Source organism: Protopterus annectens, chromosome 5.part0, assembly GCF_019279795.1.
Source record: "Protopterus annectens isolate FY-2018-M chromosome 5.part0, PAN1.0, whole genome shotgun sequence".
NCBI lineage: Eukaryota > Metazoa > Chordata > Ceratodontiformes > Protopteridae > Protopterus > Protopterus annectens.
The window spans coordinates 1,638,951,258-1,638,974,361 of record NC_056735.1 but is presented as its reverse complement, the minus strand read 5'-3'; the positions used below and the strand labels follow the sequence as shown (position 1 = coordinate 1,638,974,361).

Here is a 23,104-nt window from a genome sequence, read left to right as displayed (position 1 = left end):
GCATAGAAAATCACCAACAACCAGAGTGAGGAAGAGCTCGCCTCAATCCTGCTGATGTCAGAAGGACCCTACGAAGTGTGAACCCCAAGAAAGCAGCTGGACCTGATAACATTCTTGGAAGAGTGCTCAGAGACTGTGCGGACCAATAAACAAATGTACTCACAGACATCTTCAACAACTCACTGAGTCAAGCCATTGTGCCCAAATGTTTCAAATACACAAACATTATACCACTGCCAAAGAAGTCACCAGCTGGTAGCCTAAATAACTAACTCTCTCACCTCCAGTGTGACGAAATGCTTTGACAGACTGGTCAAAGATGTAATAACATCCAAACTACCTGCAGACTTGATCCACTCCAGTTTGCATACAGACCCAATCGCTCCACAGGAGATGTTATTTTTTTGGCACTCCACTTACTGCTGGACCAGCTGGAGAACAAGAATAGCTAAGGTGAGGCTACTTTTCATCAACGTCAGTTCAGCTTTCAATACAGTCAGAATCTGTTCTGAAAGCTGGTTCTACTGGGCATCAGCACAACACTATGCAACTGGATTCTAAACTTTCTTATAGACAGACCCCAGAAAGTGTGCGCAGGCAAGAATACATCGTACAGCATCACCCTGAACACTGGAGTCCCACGGGGATGTGTCCTAAGCCCCCTGCTTTTCACCATACTAACCCACGACTGTACTGCCAAGCACAGCTCAAACCATATCATCAAATTTGCAGATGATATGACAGTTGTGGGCCTCATCAGTAGATGACAAGACAGCCTACAGAGAAGAGGTGAATCAGTTCATAAGTTGGTGTTACAACAATAATCTTGTACTAAATGTCAACAAGACCAAAGAAATAATTGTGGACTACAGGAAGAGCAACAGAGAGCACTCTCCACTCGTAATCAATGAAGAAACAGTTGAGAGAGTAAAAAAATCACAAAATTTCTGGGGGTGCACAATGCAAGACTTGACATGGTCAGCCAACATAAATGCCATCATTACGAAGGCACACCAACGGCTTCACTTCTTGCGAAGGTTGAGGACAGCAAACCTACCAATGGCTCTCCCAACCTTCTACAGGAGCACCATTGAAAGTATACGGACAAGCAGTTTTACAGCATGGTATGGAAGCTGCTCTGCTTCCAGGCACCAGTCTCTCCTAAGGGTAGTGAAAGCAGCTGAGAGAATTATCAGGAACTCCTTCCCATCCTTACAAGACCTTCACATGTCCAGATGTCTCAGAAGGGCAAGGAAAAGAACCAGGGATAGCACTCATCCTGCTTACAAGCTATTCTCACATTTAACATCAGGAAAGTGCTTTCGTTGCATACGCTGCAAAACCACAAGATTCAGAAACAGCTTGTTTCCACTAGCCATCAGGTTGCTGAACTCTAGAAACAATGCCCTTCACACTAGACATTAAGGCAGTAATCCAGCAATACTGAAAAGTCTCTATAGTGCAATATGTAATAAGATCTTACCCGCACACAGACAGCAAAGTCAGCAGTACTCAAACGGAACTGTCTTACTGTGCAACATAAATGTAGGCCTTAAGTCAATCGCTTAAGTGCATTTTTTCCAGTGAAAATAAGCTAATAACCTAGTAATGAGTGTCAATCTGTTAAATCAGTGCAATAATGCAAGTATTTATTATTGTTGTGTTTATCTGTATCCATAGAATTTTGTGTATTATTGTCATGTTAAATGTAGTCTGTGTTTTGTATGCACCAAAGAAACGTAATTTTGCTTGGTTCGCACTAGTGTGAATCGAAGTGACAATAAAGTTTACTGGGTCTATATTACGTGATTGAAAAACGTGTTCATCGAACACATTTTCATCAAAACATAAACAGCAAAAACACTAATCACCGAAAGACCACGTTAGCAAATTTTTTACCAGGGGAAAAATCGCTTGGCCAAAGAAAAACAAAACAAACCCTTTAACTAAATATACCAACTCCAAGACAACACTACAGTGGAGAAAAGGACAAATCCCCAAAGACAGCCAAGCGTTTTTTTCCCATGGGAAAAAATTTGCTGAAGTGGCCATTCAGATATTAGTGTGTTCACTGTTTCTGTGTTGATGAAAATTTGTTTGATGAACATGTTTTTCAAACATAGAATATAGACCCAAGTTTACTTTGACTTTAAAATCTTGGCCCTACATCTGATCGTCCTAGAGTTAAAGTGGGCGCAAAAGCAGCAACTGCCTAAGCAGGTGATGCAAAGCGAATGGAAGTCTCCGTGGTATTTGTTTACCGCAGCAGACACTATTATTTACTTTATCTGACACAAGTTTAAAGCAAAAGAAAGGAGTTCCCCAATGGGACACTTATCTTTCTGATATCTCGCTGGTGCGGACCGACCGATGCACTGAAATACTGCTTTGGGCTCTGACGGCAAGAAAAGACTGATTTCATAATGTAGACTTGCTTCCTACATACCCATGCATACTAACATCAGTTAGGTTGTCTGCCAGCCTTAGGAGGAGGAAAAAATTTCTCTGGTAGTCGGGCAAGCCAAGAGCTTTCACGGCTGGAAATCCCACAAGTCAGGACTGCAACAGTAATTATACTCAAACATCTACATTTATGGTAAGTGTACATAACTGTACTTTGCTCTCTTTCTTGAAGTAAAAACACAGTTCAATGTCTGGGAGCTCCTTAAAATAAAACATTTCTTTAGGAACTGTGATTACACCATCAATACTTCTAACTCTAGTTTATAAGTGCATTATGTATAACAAATATGAATGTAGGACATATTTCACAGGACATGACGTGTGTTATTTGTCAGTTTCTGTTGGCATATGTAAAACAGCTATTAATAATGCAAACAGGCTGTGACACTAATATATATATATATATATATATACACAAATATATATATATATATATATATATATATATATATATATATATATATATATATATACACACACACACACACATATAATATTTTATATAATATATTTATGACTGTTGTGTGTTTGGTCGACAGATGGATGTGCAGGGTTGTCTGGTCAAACATGCGATTTGTTTAACTGTTTTTTTTTTTTAATGGATGTTTGTTGCTTTGAAACAGGTAAGTGTGATGTTTGTGTGTGTATTTGAGAAAGTGTGTTGGTTAGGGTTAGATGAACAGCAATTCTGATGAAATGCCATATGATGAATTAATATACACCCCACTTTTTACTCAAATCTATCAAAAGCTTTTCCATCTTTGTCAGAAGGGGTGGGATTGGTATTAACCAGATATTTAGCAGAAGCAGTAGGGCTCGCCAGAGAAATAATTGCTGGGTCTGATGTGGGATTAGTGTAAAAAACGTAGAAGACTGAGGAACTTTACACAATCTGTTTTCTTGGGGAACCAGGCTGGCTGCCAGACAGGTTACAGGCTGTCACAAAAACATCTTCCAATGCTGAAAGGAGAGGAGGAACTGGAGTGCGTTCCCAAAAATCCATTTGCAATAAATCATAATACTTCTTCAGAGACAGTAGAATTGTGGAAGTGGAAATCATTTCTGAAAAAGAGAATCCTTCAAAGAGACTGACAGAAGCCACACTATCCTCAGAATCTGAATCAGAAACCAGAGGAGAAAAAAAGAAGTTGCAACTTAACAATCCTTTAGTAGTTCAAAATCTTAAACTTCTCCAGAAAATGAATTATTTTTTCTTGCCAGAAATAAACCCTGAGCTAAACCCAATAAAATTACTCCTGCTTGGAGTAACTGGGACAGGAGAAGATATATATCCAAGTTTTTGCTTCTTTTTTACTGGAATCTCTAAAGAAGCAGACTCACTTTTGCCAGGCAAAGCCTCGTTAGGAAAAGGTAATCCATTTAAGCCAGGCAGAGAGGAATTCATTGCTCCTTCTCCTAGGACCAGCAAGAGTGGTTTCCCTTGCCTACCAAGGGCATTCCAACAGTCACAAAGGACTAACCTCTGGTCCATGGCGGTTGTAGGGACTACACCAGAGAAAGCCAAGAAAAAAGATGAATGGTTTGAGGAACTAAAAATGTCAATAGCAGAGGTACCCATATGAGGCTTTGGCAGAAGGAAAGCTCTGAGAGGCTTTGCACTCAAACTACCCTTTCTTTAGCTCAGCTTGAACTGACTGTTGGGAGCATAGAAGGTGTCCTTGAACTGGCTGGCCATAAATCCTTAGCAGGATATAACCCATATAAGCTAAGGTTACTGTAGCACTGATCATGATGTTAACATCTGAAGGAAAGAAGTTTGGTTTGAAGAATGAGTAGGAATCCTCTAAAAAGGGAGAGGGAGTCACACTGCCAATTGTAGCCTTTCTAAGTAAATGTCAAAACCCTGCTGCCTGTTGTTATCTAATGGGACTCACAAAAATATGAATACCTAAATTTAGTGAAAGATTGCATTATGTAATGCTGGTATTATGTAATGCTGTATCTGCTTACCCTTGGAGCTTTTCTCCCCGGGCCTCCGCTGAAAATGGACATGCATCCAGTCGGACTATCCCGGTCAACAAATGTAAAATAAAATAAAATAAAAATAAAAGATTTAATGAGTTGCAAGGCTGGGAAGGGGCAATACCTGAAGGGGCATAAATAGCCAGTCTGACTTTTCTGGTCTATCCTTAGTTCTGCGAGATTCCTCCTTTCATTTTGGTTTAAAAATCTTTATTGAATTATCACGTAAGACTCAGGCAAACTTAAACTGTAGTAGCACATTCCAGGTTGCAAACATTATATACCACATATATCCTTTTGTATATTTATCATCAGCTCAGCACTGCATAAACTCGTCAATTCACGCCTTCCCTTAAACCTCAATCCTTCTCCAAAACATTATTCTGCCGCTATTGGTTCCACAATTTCCACTTTCTTCTATGTAATTTGCTCCTACTCTTCTCCAAATATCCTGCTTCCAGTTCTTTTATCTCTGTTACAGCTGGTTTAAACTTTGATTTCCATTTTCTAGTAATTGCTTTTTTTGGCTGCTGTCAAAATTAAACATAACAAGGCCTTATTATATCTAAGCAATTCAGATCCTGTATTCCAGTTCAGAAAAATTATTTCCTTAATTACACCCATTTGCTCACCCAATATTTCTGACAGTGTAAGCTTTAGCGATTTTTTTAGTGTGCCAACTCATTTACATTCCCAAAACATATGTTCCTAGTTACCTCTTTCTTCCTCATCATAAATCCAACATTTGCCATCTACTGGAAGGAAAATTCTTCGGAGTTTGTTTGGGGTATAAAAATCCCTATGTAAATACTTCCAAGCAAAAATCTGAAACCTTCTAGACTTTGTTGCATACTTGGGAGCCATACCTATGTCCACCCACTGTTTCCTTGTAAATTGCTTTTCCAATCTCTCATCCCAATCCTCTCTACGATTGGTTCTTATAGTTATGCAATATTTTATATGCCCTACTAATTATCCCTTTTTAATAGCAACTTCTGTTCTAGATTCAACTAAAAACTCTACCAGAGGAGACCTTTCATTTAGGATTCCCCTGTCCCTTTCTCTTTGACTATATGCCAATGTCAATTCCTAGTAGGGAATGTAGTCTCTAGCCTGCAGTGCAAATGTCTTCTTGTCCACTTCCCACTCTATTACCTTTTTCTTGAGTTATTTTCTCCCAATACCTTGGTTCCTATGCCAGTTTCTCAAGTAAATTGAATTTCCCTCTTGTCTATTTTCTGAACTCCTTCTTGCAGTCATCCCCACTGGCAAAATCTCCTTTATCTATGCTTGTGCTGATTTAGTTCTTAGAATACGTTCTGCATACAATATTATCTATGGTTGTTATTATTCTCCGTAAGGATCTGCATTCAAAATTCTACACCTTACTTCTTGAATGTCCCCCCGATTCATCATCATCCCTTCCCACGTTGAAGTATAACCATAGGATCATAGGAGGCTACTAGGCTAATGGCCCTAGGGCCCTTACAAACCTAGTCAAGAGTTTATCCCCAAAAAGAAACTTCAGTCAGCACCTGTTGCCCCCGTCAATGAGGGACACAGGTGGAACCACTGGGATGAATTTGTGTTTCCCATCCACTCATCAAAGTTACGCTTGAAGAAGGTCAGCGAGGTGCTCTGCTTGACGTGTATGGCAAGTCTTTCCAGAGATGGGGCATCCTCTGGAAGACAAACTTGTCTCTCCAGCAGGTTTTCTTACTGTCACATATTAGGTTCAGGCCTTTTGAGCAGGTAGTGCGTAAGGAGTTAGACTTACGGATATGGAGCATTTCTAGTAGGGTAGGGTCCAAGATTGCCTTATAGGCGAGACACAGATCACCCCCGAGAAATCTGTACGGCACCGAGTAGAATGATAGTGATTTGAGCCTGTTTGCATAGGACAGGTGTTGGGATGCCATGGATTCTCTGTGGGATATTTTAGTGGCCTTTCCAGTTGGTGCAGATGTTTGGAGAGGTAACCTTCTGTTAATGTTATATATTATGAGCCTTAAGTGTGTAGCTCTAAAATATCCATTCAAATCAGGTGACCTTAAACCACACTGTTCTATTGGAAGGATCAACTTATCCATCAAACTCCTGCCTCTTCCCCTCCCAGATAAATTCCTTTAACTCTGTTAATTATTGTCCACAATTTCTTCTCTGGTTGATAAAAATACACCTGACCTATACAGAAAACTAAAGGGACTAAAAACATTTTCATTGCTTGTATCTAACTATTCATATTGATAAACAAGGACTTCCAGTTTCTCAATTGTAATTATTTTTTGTTTAGTTTCTTCACATACGTCATTAGCTTTCATAACAGAATCCTTTTTTAATCCAAACTCCTACATAATTCGTCTTATTATGTACCCATAAATATAGGTATTGCTGAACCAATTCATGTATGGGTACATAATTTATAGCAATAGCCTTTGTTTCATCTTCATTATTTTTATATTCCAAAAAGACTTCAAACCATCTCAAAATTCTTCCACAATACGGAGATGTCCTTTTCTAGACTTACCAGGTACAAAATATTATCACATGCAAATAAAGCAAATTTTTCTTTATTAACAAGCCAATTATATCCTTGAATTTCCAAGTACCTTATTTTCTTTGCCACTGGCTTTAAGTGTAAAGAAAAAAAGAGAGAGACAAGAGGACACCCCTGCCTGGTTCCTCCATTCATACACAACTTATCAGAGAGGAACTATCGCACTTTAATTCTTGCCTTTAATCCTTCATATGTCTTTTTAATTAACCTTATTACTTTATTAGGGAATGGAAATGCTTCCATTATCCTACTTATAAAATCCCAGCTTACTCTGCTGAATGCCTTCTCATCATCAAGACACACCAACAGTGGTATTTTTCTTGCATTCTGATTTCCTCTGCATCACCATTGCTCTCATCTTCAAATCTTTGCTTCCCCTCCACAAAACCACATTCATGTATATCTATCAATTTTAGCAACACCTTTGCCATTCTTTAAGCTAGTATAACAATAAACACTTTACAATCGTTGTTTAAAATTGAAATGAGTCTATATGAAGCTGGGTCTGATCAGTCTTTACCATCTTTGCGTAGTACTGCCGCCACAGCTTTCTTCCAAGATGTTGGTGTTTCCCCTCCTTTTAAAAAAAATGTCAAACCAAATCTTTCAGATCTTTATCACTTTCTTCCCTCCTAACTTCCCAACTTTCACAGGAATACCATCTGTTCTGCAGACTTTCCTGCAGAGTGATTACTTGTCACAGTTTTAATTTTCCTCTTCTCATAGGTTGGTACTAGGCTATCGGCCCTAGGGCCTATACAAGCCTAGCCATAACAATTCCCTGGCTATTTCTTTCCACAACATTTACTTCCCTGTACCCCTGACTAGCAGGGCAATGGACGTGATCCCAGGGGTAAATTTCCTTTCTCCCATCCAATCATCAAGGTTCATTTTGAAGAGGGCCAAAGAGGCGGTCTGCTTGACATGTATGGGCAGTCTATTCCAGAGTCTGGGGAGTCTCTAGGTCAGAAACCTATCCCTCCAGCATGTTTTTTTTTATATGATGACAAGATTTAGATCCCTGAAGTGTGTGGCTCTGAGGGATTGGGATTTCTTTAAGTGTAGCATGTCCATCAGCTCTGGGTTTGACATGGCCTTGTATGTTAAGCAGAGACCGCCTCAGAGTAAATGATATGCAACAGAGTATAGCTGGAGTTTTTTACGGCGGTCAGCATAAGGCATCTGCTTTAGGCCTGTGACTCTTTTAGTGAGGTATTTCTGTGACCTTTCCAGCTGTTGCAGATGTCTTGAGAGGTACATACCAAACGGGGTGTTGTATTCTATAATGGGTATAATGAGGGATGAGTACAGTGGGACAATGACCTCCTTTTTTCTGGATGAAAAGCCCTTAGTGATGAGGTGTGCCACATAGAAGGATTTCCTGACTGTTGTGGCAATGTGGTTATTGAAGATGAGACCACTGTCCACCTGTGTCCCCAACTCTCTTATCACACTTTCAGTGTTTAGTGTACTGCCACCTATGTGGTAATTCACGGGTACATGTTTTTTCCCAAAGGGGATAACTATACATTTCTTAGCACTGAGCTTGAGCCCATGGCTCTGGCACCAAGCATCTGTTTCTGTAAGGCCCTTTTGTAGAGTATCCACATTTGGGGATTCAATAATGGCTCCCAGTTTGCAGTCATCTGCGAACTTTGTTAGCCAGAGTCTCTTAGTGTTGGCCTGTACTTCAGAGAAGTAGATGCCAAACAACAGAGGTCCCAGGACTGAACCCTGAGGTACTCCACTTGTCACTTGTCTGGAGCTGGATTTGGAGTCAGCTACTTTTACAGTGTGGGTTCTGTCAGTAAGCCAGTTGGCAATCCATCGAGTGACGTAGGGATTAATGCCCAGCTTAGTAAGTTTATCTATGATTCCAGAGTGGGGGATGGTGTCAAAGGCCTTGGCGAGGTCCAGATAGGCTGTGTGGACTTCCTTACCCTCGTCCACAGCTCTGGAGACTGATTCGAAGAAATCAATAAGGTTCAGGAGACAAGATCGGACCTTCACAAACCCAAACTGGGTGAGGCCAGTGTTTTAAGGTTGCCAATGTCTTTGTTTATAAGTTCCATGATAATACGTTCCATGGCCTTGCAGACCAGGCTCATCAGGCTGATGGGGCGGTAGTTCCTGGGATCCAAGGTGGATCCCCCCTTGTGGAGTGGGATAACTGTAGCTGTGCACCACTCAGTGGGCACGAAGCCTGAGGTGAGAATATGATTAAACATGACACTTAGGTGAGGTGCCAGTTCATTTTGCAGTTCATGTAGCACACAGCCCGAGATGTCATCTGGTCCCATGGATGCTGTATTCTTAGCTTTGGAGAGTGCGTTTTTTACTTGTGTGGCTGTTATTACCAGAATTTGGCAATCTTCCAGTACTGAGATGGGCCATTTAGGGGGTGAGAGGGGGGTGAAGTTGGCACTGAATCGATCTGCCAGGATATTGGCAATATCCTTGGGATCAGTATATTTAATGCCATTCTGTTGTAGCTCAGAGCAGATCTGTGCATTGCCATTTAGATTCTTGACATAGTTATACAATGCCATGTGGTTGTCTTTGGAATCTTTGGCAATTTTATTTTTGTAACTAGCTTTGGAGGATTTTATGAGGGATCTCAGCTTCTTACTGAGGCTGGTGAGGGAGTTTTTTGCATCCTGGGATTTTCCTCTTTTCTGCAACAGTTTTTTTCCTTTTGTTGTAAAGCTTGTTTATGGCAGGGGACCACCAGATTGGCTTCCTTTTTTTGGAGGAGAGCATCTTGGTTCTATTTGGGATGGCACGATTCATGCACAAGTGGATGTGCTCGTACAGTGCATTAGTGTAGGACTCAGCAGTTGAACTTTCAGTTCCCGTCTGCATGGGTGTCATGAAATTTGTAACTTCTGACTTGAGTAGCATGAAGTTGGCCTTTGAGAAGTTTTTATGGAGGTTTCCTTACTGGGGGGTGGGAGTGGGATGTGGATGTTAAGGGTGATTAGCTTATGGTCTGACCTGACCAACGAGGGGGTGACCATAGGTCTGGAGTATCGATTTCCGACGTCGGTAACTATTAGTTGTTGCACATCCTCTACCTCTAACCTTGACATAATTAAGTTTTCCATAAATACTTCTATTTCTGCCCGTTCTTGTTTTTCACAATCCTCTGCTTTATAAAAATGTTCATAAAATTTCTGAAAAATGTCTGATACCTCTATAGGATTCTCTTGTTATTTTTCTTGTTATAGACTCCCTATGTTTGGCAATAAACTCTTCTACTTTCTGTTGCCTAAGATGTTGTGCTAAAAGTTCTTGTGGTATGGAGATGTTATCAAACATAGCAATCTGTCTAAACTCATGCATATTATCAAAATACTCCATTATTTTCTCATTAGCACTCTAGAGTTGTGGATCTTCTAGTTCTAGGAGATTCTTCTTATTCTCAATACTTTATCAGCCTCTCTATATAATTTCCATTACTTCTTAAACCATACATCTTCGTCTTTCATTCCTACCCCTTTTTTTAAACTCCACTTTCATTCTCTACCACTCACTAAGTACCACTTCTGAAGAAATTTCTATCTTTTCTAATAACTCTCAAATAATTTTCACCATTTCTTAAATTCCTCTCTTTTTCACAGGTAGGTGGGAAAGCTCCAATGTTTTGTTTTCCTTCATTATCCTGCATTTTTACACTAGTTTTTAATGGATCATGATTTGAAACAGTTATTGGATAGGTGTTGAAGCTTTCAATCAAATGCATGTGTTACCATTTAATATAACTTCTACTCAGGCTAGTTCATTTATTATACATTTGGGAATAATATGTAAATTCTGTCCCGAGTTCCTGCTACTGAATACACATCTCCCATACCCTATTTTGTTATACTTTCCCCTCTAGACCTCCCCCCGATTTTCACTGTTGCAAATCACTTTGCAGTCCCTACCTATAAGTAGTATGGCCTGCTGGAAGTTGACTTCTCCCACAATTTTCTTGCGTTCCATAATAACAGTTTTTGATGGAATATAAACACGTCAGCATAATCCTCATCCCTTGCCAACAGCCCCTTACCACCACAAATGTGCTATTATTATCTTTTTTCTCTCACTATTGGAGTTCCCTTATCAATCAGTACTATTGCTCCTCTTTTCCTTTTCCCTGATATTCTGCTGAATATCCATCCTGAAATCCTTTAATGGCCAAATTCACATGCTCATTTCTTCCTAAATGCACTTCTTACAGCATTGTTATTTGCACTCTGCATTTCTTAATATAATTCATTACTCTTTCCTTTTTTGTTTACATCTGTAAGGCCATTTACATTTCAAGATAATATGGATACTGCAGACATTATGATAAATCATTATTCCCAACTAATATACATGACAGAATTTTTAAATGTGTACTTCCTGCTTTTGTCTTACATGCACATACTGTCTGGCAGAATGATCATTTATACCACGTGTTCTCATATCCATTTGATTCTGTGTCACATTTTTCATACATTTTGTTTTAATGGAAATCATCACTCAAAATACTAAATACATTTTCAGAACGCTGCATCCCGTTAACCTAGAGAAAATACACAAAATTATATAAATCATCAAAATTTGAAGTTTAACTCCTCCCCCCATCAACTGAAACAACTGCCCCAAATCAACAGCCAAACCCACAGGCATTACTAACCTAAAATCAAGGTTACCTAGCCACTCTGGAGGCAAAGCGGGATAAAGCTCTGACTACAATCTAGCCAGCTCAGGTTTGATTAGCAGCTCAGGTGACTGATGGGGTGGCAGGGAGGAATGGTTATAACTATCCTAGGAGTGGGTGAGTGGGCGGGTCCATGGACACCTGTGGTGAAGATCCCTGGTGGACGCTTTAAACATCACAAGGTGGGCATGCCTACAAGAGGTGTTTGAGGGTGGAGATGTGGCTAAGCTACAGCAGAGGCAGAGTGAAATGGTATACATATATTCTGTAAGCCCCCCCCCCAAGGCTAAACTATGAATCTGCAATGAGGAGAGGGGCTTGAAACAGGTATGCCATAAAAAGTAACCCCCCCCCCGGACAGATGCACATAGATGTCAAGCCACCAAATGTCTCATTTTGTGACAAGTCCCAGCATTACACCAGATTAAGTCTGGGGGAGTGTGTCAGTAGCTGGTAAACCCAGCATGGACAGGAACCGGGGTGCTAGGCAGGTAAAATGATGAATGGTGGAGGAGGGAGCAAAATAGGAGCAAAGAAAATAAAGTTAACCATGTTAAAGTGCATATTACAGCCTGTGTTCCCACTTACATGGATTAGTACCTGTTGTTTTATTATCTCTGTTCCCCTCCCAGATGTGAAAAACAGCTTGAAAACATTAACCTTTAGCTCCAAGAAAGAAAAAAAACACTGGTTATCTCTAAATAATAAATTGGGCACAGTTCTATTAAATGCATTAAAATATTTAGGCTGCTAGGGAGGCTGCTATCTCTTTCATAGAATAGCGTTCATAGTGTTCATAGATTAGTACTAGGCTAACTGCCCTTGTGAGCCATTTTAAGCCTAGCCAATTATCCCTTGTGAGACTCAAACCCTGTACCTTGTGTTTATAAGGCAAACACCTTAACCATTAGGCCACCCTTATTCAATTCCTAAAATTTCCAACTTTATTTTTCAGTGAAGTGCTTGCCATTGTATCTTTAAATTTTGCATTTCCATCAGCAAAGAATGCTCATAACACTCCAGATTAACTGCTTGCACTCTCAGACAGTTTGTCGTCCTGTAAAAGCAGTCAGCAATGAGAAAAAAATAGCTAACATCTCTGCAGATGCATGAAGGTCTCTGCAAATTTTACTCAGAACAGAATGTACAATTGTCTTTGGTTGCAGACATCCTATTTACTAATGGAAAAAACAGCCAATATCTTTGTAGATACAAGGAGCTTAGCATTTTTCATGGCTTTCATAATTTTGTCTTATTTTTCAAGCCTAATACTTAAAAAAAAAAAAAAACACATATTTGCAGTTTAAGCCAATGATATACATCATTGTAAAAACAAAATAAATTATCTTAAATCTACATTTAGTACAATCAATGCACTTTTACACCCCACCCCAGCAACCCAAGATCACATCATATTAATTTAATCTTGTTTTGTTCAGTCTTTCTTCTCTTGTTATACTGTAAAGCCAATATTTCTTACAACCACAAAAGTACTTGCTTAATATATTTAACACATACAACAGTCAGTGAAAAGACTCCCCCAAATTTAAAATACTCCTGACACACACCATACAAACTGCTTTACTATACAACTTTCAGTTTATATCATGAAATGTTTTAAGCAAATAATAATAACATTTTTAATTAGTTTTTCCCTTTTAGTGTACTTCTGAACATTAATGACTAAGTGGGGTATATCCTTTATTGTCAAAAAACAAGTTTAACAAAGTCAGAAAAAGTTGAGTCTCTCTCAGTCAATTCTTCTTGCAAAGCCATATGTCACAAATGTGACTGATGCTTTATAGTGTCCATTTATTCAGTGATTTCTTTGTTGCTGGTCTTCATCCTGTTCATCTCCATCGTCTGATTCTGCTAGTCAACTCCTGTGTTTTTTATGTCTCTCAAGCATTTTCCTTTATAACACTGATAAAGGTTTCACTGGCAAAGTTTGTCTATGAGCTTTATAGTCAAGAAGAATGAGAAACATAGTCTATTCTGTTTGCTGGCTCACTTTTTCTTGGACAAACTTTTTTTTCCTCCTTAGGCTGTTCTGCACCCAAAAATGTATTTGACTCTCCATGGAAAAACAAGAGGTCATAGAAGAGTCTTACAGCACTTGGAATAGCCCATCTGTGCTGGTAACAAAGCCTGATGACTCCAAACATTTCTATAATCATTTTTTTTGGAATCTGAGCACAATTTGACAAGTACTATATGTCCCAAGTAGACAAGTTAATTGAGAAGACAGGGAAGACATGGCATCTGACCAACTACTGACATTCCTACAGGACAGAAGCAGATACCCTTGACTGTGTCACACATTTAAACACCTGAAATTTCAGCCCCATATCGTTAATCTTCCTATGGCCACAGCAGCTGAAATGGGTCTGTTCCTGACAGGGTTAATGCTTGAACCTAGGGCTTAAGTCAGTAACATGTGGTACTATGGTGGGACAAAATGGAGTTAAAATTGCCTTTTTTTTTTTTTTTTTTTTTTTTAAGCAGGGCAGTTCCATCCTGTCTTATGGAACTGAAATGTAAAGTTGTTACTGCCATGTTGACTTATTAATTAAAAACGTAAAAAATAAAAAGCATGAAGCTGAATTATCTGCTGTTCAATAAATGCCTCAGGAATCATTCATTTTGCATTTGTATGCTTTGTAAATCTGAATTCTGAAAGGAACTTGACATTGATGGAAATTTAGTCAACCCAGGTACCTCTGGAATGGACACAGGAACGTCTACACTGTTTAAGCTCTTTTACCAGCTATTCAAACTATTGTGCTACTGGAGAACTGTTACTGTATGAAAGTGCAGTTGTTCTTAATACTGAGAAATAAACCTTCTGTTATAACTGCCTCTACAGAAAAGGAAAGAATTAACTATTTCTTTGTTTATAGCAGCTTGTTCTTATTGTGTTGCTCTCTTTGAGACTGACTATATTTAATATGAAGTGTTTTACTTTTATCAAAAAGTCGATTTTTTTGTGAAAACTGCTAGAAACAATGACTGCTAGAGACTTCACACATTGTTAACTTGTTTTCTAAGTGAAGCATGAGGTCTTGCTGTACTCTCTGGACATTTTGTATAAGATTGCTTTTCTTAAAAGACAAACCTTCTGGTACACTTATAACAGACAAATACAGTTTTCTCACACACACACACACACACACACACACACACACACACACACACACACACACACACACACACACACACACACTCATATTACAAATGTATATTTATTATGGAATTCACATTCATTATTTGGATGAATTGCAAATCATCATTCTCTACATGGAGTCAAGGTGTTGTCAACTGTCTTATTTCTCTAGATTCAATGTCACTCTTCTAACTTCTTCAACTGTCATGCCTGACTGATGCAGGTCATCTCTAACAAAATCCGTGAATCTCTATGGCTTACAGTCATGTTTCCATTTCAGCTTCTTTGGTATTCTTCTGTCATACACTATCCCAACACTCTAAGCTAGGTGGCTACAGCCCCTCTGACCTCCTCATACATGTTTCCCTTCTCAACCACCCCTCTCAGACACCTGAAGCTGTTAAACTGTTCTGCCGTTTTCCTCTATCTCACTTCTCAGCTTCTTTCTGATTTCCTCCTTTTGCTGTCATTACAGCTGTCTTACCTGTACTCAGTTTCATCCCATGTGCCTTCAGTTTTGAATTCCACTCCCCCCCATCCTTTGCGGACGTTCTTGCTCAGAGTCTGCCTATAATGCCAGACTGTCTGTATACAGCAACATTGCTGATATATCCCCTCCAATCTGTTTGCTAATATAGTCCATTGTCAGTATGAACAGCACTGGGCTCACAGCTGAACTCTGATGCACACCCACTCCCACTAGGAGCCACTCAGTGAGGCTGAACACTGTTCATTGGGTCTTTGTATATAGCGTGCACTAATTCTACCAATGTTTCTGGGACTTCAAACCACTGCAGGACTGCCCAAATAAGCTTTCTTGGGACACTGACATATGTTTTTCTAAAGTCTAGGGATGTCCAGTTGGACTCTTTCCTCTTCTCTAGCTTCTTCTCAATTAGCTGTCTCACTGTATACATCGGGTTGGTTGTGCTAGATCCTGATCTGAACCACTCATCTTCCACCTTACCTTCTTCTGCTCTGAGTATTTATCAATCAACCTGTTCAGAACTTCCATGCAGTATGACAAGATATCTCTGTACTGGCCACAGTTGTGGATGCCCCCATTGCTCTTGTACACTGACACAAGTACGCTTATTCTCCAGTCATCCAGGATACTCCTTTCTCTCCATACTGCTATGAGCATCCTCAGGAGTAATTTCTCCCTAACTCACCTAGAATCTTGACCATTATCTGCTGTGATCTCATCTGAGCCTACTGTTTTCCCTGGTTTCATTTGCCTTAGTGTTGTTCTTACTTCTTCTATGGTGGGCTTCTCCTCTTCTTTCATCATACTCTGCATCTAGTTCAGTACATCTTCTGGAGAGTTTCCTTCATTCAGAAACTGCTGGAAGTGCTCCTTCCAAATGCTTTTGATGTCCTGTGGACTGGTAAGGAGACTGTTGCTGGCATAGTTATGAAAAGTGTCTGACTATCTTCTTCACCTGTCTTTCTCTTGTAATCTGATAGAGTTTCTTTCTGCCATTTGCCAAGTCACTTTCCAGAAGCTGTTAGAGTGTCTCTGATGCTTTCATCTTTGCTACTGCAACCCCTTTCATAGCTGACCAGTATTCCTTCATAGCCTGGTTCATCTTTTCTATCGCTCACTTTTTCCTGCACTCCTGCTTTCTTTTAATGACTTTCTTAACATTTGCATTCCACCACCACCAACTTTCCTTATGTACCTTGCTCCATATTTGGCTTGGCCGCATAACTGTTCTATTGTTCTCACACATGCTGTTTTGAGGTGCTGCCATTTTTCTTCAGGTCCATCTATTTCCTCTTTTTCCTGAGGTGCTAGAGCGTCAAGTAATTCCTTTAACTCATGCTTTCTCACTAGTCAACTTCCAAGTCTTCGGACTAGTCTCTGTTGATCATAGAGCCTTCTCTTCCATTGCTAGCAGTTGATTGTGACAACAAGAAGTATATGCTGTGGGCCAATGTTTCACTGGAGATTACTTTGCAATCACTGATTCTATGCCAATTCCCTTTCCTTACTAGGAGGAAGTCTATCTGAATTGCATGTTAGTCACTCTTGTATGTGATCTTGTGACTGTCTCTCTTGCTGAACCATGTGCTGGCCACCATCAAGTCATTTGCCAGACAGAAGTCTAGAATGTCCTCTTCTTTACTCCTGTTGCCTCACTCATCAAGACTCAGGCAGTCCTCATATCCTATTCAGTCTATCCTGATATGTGCATTCAGGTAATTTATTATCAACACCAATTCACGCTGTCCTTCTTTATCTTGTATGTCCTGCAACTGTTGTCTGAATGCACTCTTTTCCTCACTATCACAACCCTACAGCAGGACATAGGCTATGATTATTAATAGTTCCCTGTCATTACATTGCAGTTTGAATGCCATGAGTCTGTCACTAATTCTGATAACATCTCTCACTGTCTTCTTATGTCTCTCCCTCACCACAATTCCAACACCATTTTAGTCTGTCCTCCTCATAAGTAGTAGACTCTGTATCCCAAATCAAGTGGCTTTGCTGCACTGCCCTTCCATAATGTCTCCTGTACACATAAGATGTCAGGCTTCCTTACCATAATGTCATCCACTTCCAAGCTGTGTCTTTTCAGTGAATCTAAATTGAGTACAGCAATCCTTAGTTTGTGTTTGGCAGGTTGATTGGTTTTACATCCAGCTTTTTCCTAAATAGAGCTATCAAATGTAACCCACACTGGGCAAATGAACACTGGCTGTCCAGTAGCTTATTGACCCAAGGCTGATCAATGATCACAGATTATTGAAAAAAATGCTGAAAACGCATTTCACAAAAATCACAATCCACAAAAAAAACTGTAAGAGTTCTGTAATATCACTCTTCAAGACAAAGCAAATCAAATCTCAGACAGATTCAACGTATCTAAGCTAAGTCCCATGAAAGTACATGTTTGGGGATCATATGAAAAAATGATGCTTTCAAATTATAAAACAACATCATCTGCATGACAGATATGGCTACTGTCCAGGTCTAAGCAGCTAGGAGGGCCTAACTGCAAATAGACTCTGGCAAATTGCTTTAATATTATGAATTTGATGCTAAAGTAACAGACCTCTTACCTGATTTGTCAAATGGCCATTTTCTTCTTCTCCATAGCACACGATCAGTCCATGCCGGGGTGCGGCATTTTTCACTGGTGTCATAATCATCAGAAAACAAGTCATATTTATATGTAGGAGCAAAATTCAATTTGCCTTCTAGAAATCCTCTAAAAATCTACATAAAGCAGAAAATAATACTTAAGTGTAATCAGCACAAGTAAAAATATACTCATTACTCAACATACAGATGACAATGTAACATAGAGCCTCCCTAAATTGCAAACTTCCTGAATGACAATAGCAGACTGTACAATATACTTTTCAGGATTACTCTTCCTCTATACAGAGCTTCTAATAAAAATGCCAACATCAGTGAAGTCTGTCAGAAAATGGACTGGATGCCTATTCTGTGTGTGTATGTGTGTGGGGGGCTTAAGACAATGATGTACCCCAAAAACACCTTCCTTCAAAAAGGAAATAAGACAACTGTCATCAGAATATCTCCTGCAAAAGGCTGACTCATCTGCAATATAAAATGGCATGGCTAAAAGAAAAACAGCAGTGGCATGACTTAGCAAATACATGTGTCAAGAAGCTATTAATGAATTAGTCTTAAAAGATGTAGAAAGGAAAGAAAAACGTATGTAGTAAAAGCCTTGGCATAAAGCAAAATGAATCTGATACTGTTAAAAAATGTCTCCAGTGATAAAGACATAAGCATGCACTGCTGTATGTGCTCATTTACATATATACATGAAGTCATGCCAAACTGTTGTACTTCAGATAACAACCCTGCAAAAGTGCCCTAAAAACTATGAACCACCATCTGCAATCACCTAGTGGGACCAAGGAAAACACAGAAAAAGTATATGGGAATGCAAGGCAGCCTAACTTACATGGCAGTGGTAGCAGTAAAGCACTGGGAAAACATACATGCAAAAGTATTTTTTCAGCTTTAGAAATATTATTTTAAATAGTACATATACACTGCTCGGACTTCATCCTGATGACACAATTAAAATATAACTGAAACTTTCAAAGACAAAATTTGATTAGTAATCTGCAGGTTGTATAGCTGGGGAAACATGTCTAGTTACAGCTGGGCTGACGCCTATTTGGCATTCAACTGACAATCAGATATACCCCCCCCCCCCAACCACCATAATGTACTCGCATTTTGCTTGACTTGTGATAGGTTTGTAAGCATCTTTGAAAGCTTACACCTTTTCATAACATAGTCTGCCAAAGGTAATGTACATATTGCTTTGCCTACAAGCAATAAAACCATAGCACTGTAAATTAGAAAATCATAACATAGGGTCAAAAAGAAGAGCAAATTCTTTAGACTCTATATTTAAGCCAAAGGGAATCTATATACACATAATATATTTACTTATTTAGGTGTGAACCCATAACCAGGTCTGACTTTACGAAGAAAAACCATAACTCTAGGGGAAGTAAAGCTATATCTGACAGCCAAAATCATAGTGCTATGCCTAAATAATACCCACTGTGGGGAAACGGAAGTGATACAACATCAATGATGAAAAATATTAAAGGTTAGATGTAAATTTGTGTCCACTTCAATTTTTCCATATGCAACTGCTCTAAGTTGGGGCATCTATATATAATGCCACAGCATCAATGGTAATACACAAAGTATTCACTAATTCTAATGCAGATATGGACAGCTACAAAAGGTGAAATGTCATGCTGGAAAAACAGACAGACGGATGCCAAGAAAATGAAACATGGGGATACCTTATGGAATCCCTCCAAGTCAGATTGCCGACCAGTCACGAGTGGCATCCCACAGGGTTCGGTCCTGGGTCCTCTTCTGTTTGGTATCTACTTCTCTGAAGTCCAGGCCAACATAAAGGGACTCTGGCTAACAAAGTTCACAGCCAATTGCAAGTTGGGAGCTATTATTAACTCCCCAAATGATGTTGACATCCTACAGAAAGGCCTCACTGAGCCCAACAACTGGTGTCAGAATCATGGTCTTAAGCTCAATGCCAAAAAAATGTTTCACCATCCCGTTTGGGAGAAACCTGGTTCCCACAAATTACCACATCGATGGTAGTCCACTGAACACAGAAGGAGTTATGAGAGATCTGGGAGCACATGTTGACAGCAACTTCTCTTTTGACCACCACATTGCCACTGTTGTCAAAAAGTCCTTCTATGTAGCACATCTCATTACTAAGGGTTTTGTGTCAAGGAATAAAGTGGTCACTGTCTCCCACTACTCTTCCCTCATTAGGCCAGTCATAGAGTACAATGCCCTATTTGTTATGTGCCACAGTAGACACCTGCAACAACGTTAGAGGCCGCAAAAGTACCTCACAAAGAGGATCCTAGGCCTTAAACACTTGTCCGACACAGACAGACTCTGTCTCATATCACCTACTTAGAGGCGATCTCTGCTTGACTTACAAAGCCATGTCTGACTCAGCTCTGTTACAAATGCTATATCTAAAGAAATCCTAATCCCTCCGCACCATATGCTCCAGAGACCTCAACCTCATTACCACAATCAACAGAACGTGCTGGAGGGACAGGTTCATAACCCAGAGACTGCCCATGCTATGGAATAGACTTCCCATATATGTCAAACAGAGCACCTCACTGGCCCTCTTCAACAGAAATCTTGATGAGTGGATGGGAAATAGAAAATTCACCCCGGGGATTACTCCAGTGGCTCTACTCGACAGAGGCACTGGGAACTAAGGTTGGGTATCACGATGCCAGGGTAATCCTATGGGCTAGGCTTATAAAGGATCCAGGGCCAATGCCTAGTACACACCTATGAGCTTATGAATATATTTCATGCAGGATAAGTGAAAATTACAGAGACAACATACAGCTAAATCAGACAAATTAATGGTCCATTCAATACTATCCTAATCCATCCTTGAAAACAATTCTGAATTATTGTCATGGGAGTACTTGCCATACTCACAGACCCAGAAATAATGAAATGAGACCTTCACAATATAGATATCCTTTTTTCATTACACCACGTGTAAGATTTTCAGCATGCACATTTGTGGTAGACACTGACCTCTCAGCTAATGCCAGCAACCCATGTTGCCTGAGTTAGATGGTCTTTGCTTTGTTAGAGCTCATTATTCATGCCCTAAATTAATCCGGAGCCCTTCTTTTAATGAAAAATACTACTACATAAATTTTCTCAGAAAAAAATGTCATACACATTGATCAACAACTTGATTTCAACTATTTAAGTCTGAAAACAGAAACTGAGAAATAAGAGCCAGTGATATTGTCAGCTTGGATAAAATTAAATTCCTGGCTGGCAAGTACACTGCCTGGATACCAGCAAAGAGATGTAGAGGACCTGAAAGAAAACCAACCAGAAAAGGTGAAAGCAAAACACTGGCTGGAAAAAAATCCTGCAGTTGTTCAGCAAAAAACAGTTCAAGATTCAGCTCTGGTACAAGAAATGGCTTCAGAAATTTAGAGGAAAAAATAAATCAAATGCACTCAGAGGTGATTAAAATAATGAAACACTAAAGAAATATGTCAACTCAAGTAACAAAATGGTGAAAAAATACATGAAGCTTCAAGTACTTATTCAGACAAACTGATAAAACTGCAAAAATCAGAGGGTGAAATGAAGAAAGGGCTGGCTGAGTATGAGGCTTCTCAAGAAGAGGTGTTTCCAAAAATGGTGGAGTTGGAAGACAAAGAGTTCAGAGAAAACCGTGACCAGAGATATTTGAAGGAAAATACATTATTAATTTTATAAGACCACAAATAGACAAGTGAACTACTACTCTACAGCAAGATTTATTTAGACACACTGAGTGTTTGCTGTTTTCTCATTGCCAGGTTTGGCGCAAAGACCTATTTTAGTAAAGATGTAAACAAATCACCAAAAAGAGTTGAACTTGCCAAAACGATGCAGAAGGGAAAATGATTAAACATTAGAGAATGCAGTGTGTTTGTAGGAAATGATTATTTAATGTACACCAGGCAGAAGAGAAGCAAATTTATTCCAGCAATCAGAGAATGTCAAGAGGCAGGTGCGACACTGAAGCTGCTATATCTGTCTATCTTCAGAATATTTTTTTTCCTGGGGGGCCAAAGGCATTTTTGGATGCAGAACAGGAAAGGAGAAAATAAAAAATGAGCAAGCAAACACAATGGGACTCTGCTTCACATTCTTATGGCTATAAAGCTCAGAGAGAAACTTTGTCAATGAAACCTTTCCCAGTGTTCCACAGGAAAATGTCTGAGAGGTGGAAAAAAGTACAGGAGTTGACTACAAGAATCAGGAGCACCTTGGACTTGAGCCAGAGTCTGGTGTTGGAAGATGGAAATGAACAGGATGAAGATCAGCAACACTGAAATTAGTAAATAAATGGGACAGTATAAAGCATCAGTCACATTTGTGAAACACAGATTTGCAAGAAGTGGCCAAGAAAGACTGAACTTTTGCTGACTTTGCTAAACTTGTGAGTGAACTGTAAAGCATATACCCCACTTTACGTCACTAATGTTTAGAAGAGCACTAAAAGGGGAAAAAATAACTGCAAGTACAATTTTTGTTCTTATTAGTACATGTATGCAGAAATGTAGCTGGCTCAAACAGATCCCTGTACCAGTCACATGAACAAGCATCTTACCCCCTCAGCTTTTCAAGTCAACAGGAAAAAAATGGGGCTTCTGCAAAAGAACTTCCAGGATGCTTTCTGCAGTACCCAATATGTACACCCACCAAACCCCACTCCCCAGCTCTTCAAGTGAGGAGAAAAAAAATCCATTCCTTCTACTGGCATAAAAAAACAGCTGGCCAAATGCAAGACCCCTCCCCCCCCCGCCCTAGCCATTCAGTTCTCATTTCTGTGCCCTGCCTTTGCCTCTCCTTTTGCACATTTTATTTAAAGAATAATTTCTTCTTTTAAATTGTAGCAAACAGTTGCCACAGTTTATACACTGTCTACATGGAGTGCTGCAGCACTCAGGTTCGAGTTAAAAAAAATCTTCTTTTAAATTGTAGCAAACTGCTTGATACAAATGTAGCAATATGTTGCTACAGTATATACTCTGCATAAACAGCTACAGTACTCAGGATTTAGTTTAAAAAAAGAAAAAAATCTCTTTATTTTAAACTGTATCAAACTGCTTCCTAGGGTCTATACCTCACCTGAAATACTACAGTATTCAGGTTTTA

General features: G+C 39.5%; 1 protein-coding gene across 1 annotated transcript in view; it reads right to left on the bottom strand.

Annotated features, from left to right (window-relative positions):
• SYNJ1 (synaptojanin 1) overlaps window positions 1-23,104 on the bottom strand; it is a 2,168,218-nt gene that overhangs the window by 893,510 nt on the left and 1,251,604 nt on the right. Inside the window, exon 19 of the mRNA XM_044071423.1 lies at window positions 17,926-18,082. Within this exon, the coding sequence (XP_043927358.1) occupies window positions 17,926-18,082 (157 nt within the window). The remainder of the gene's footprint in view (window positions 1-17,925; window positions 18,083-23,104) is intronic.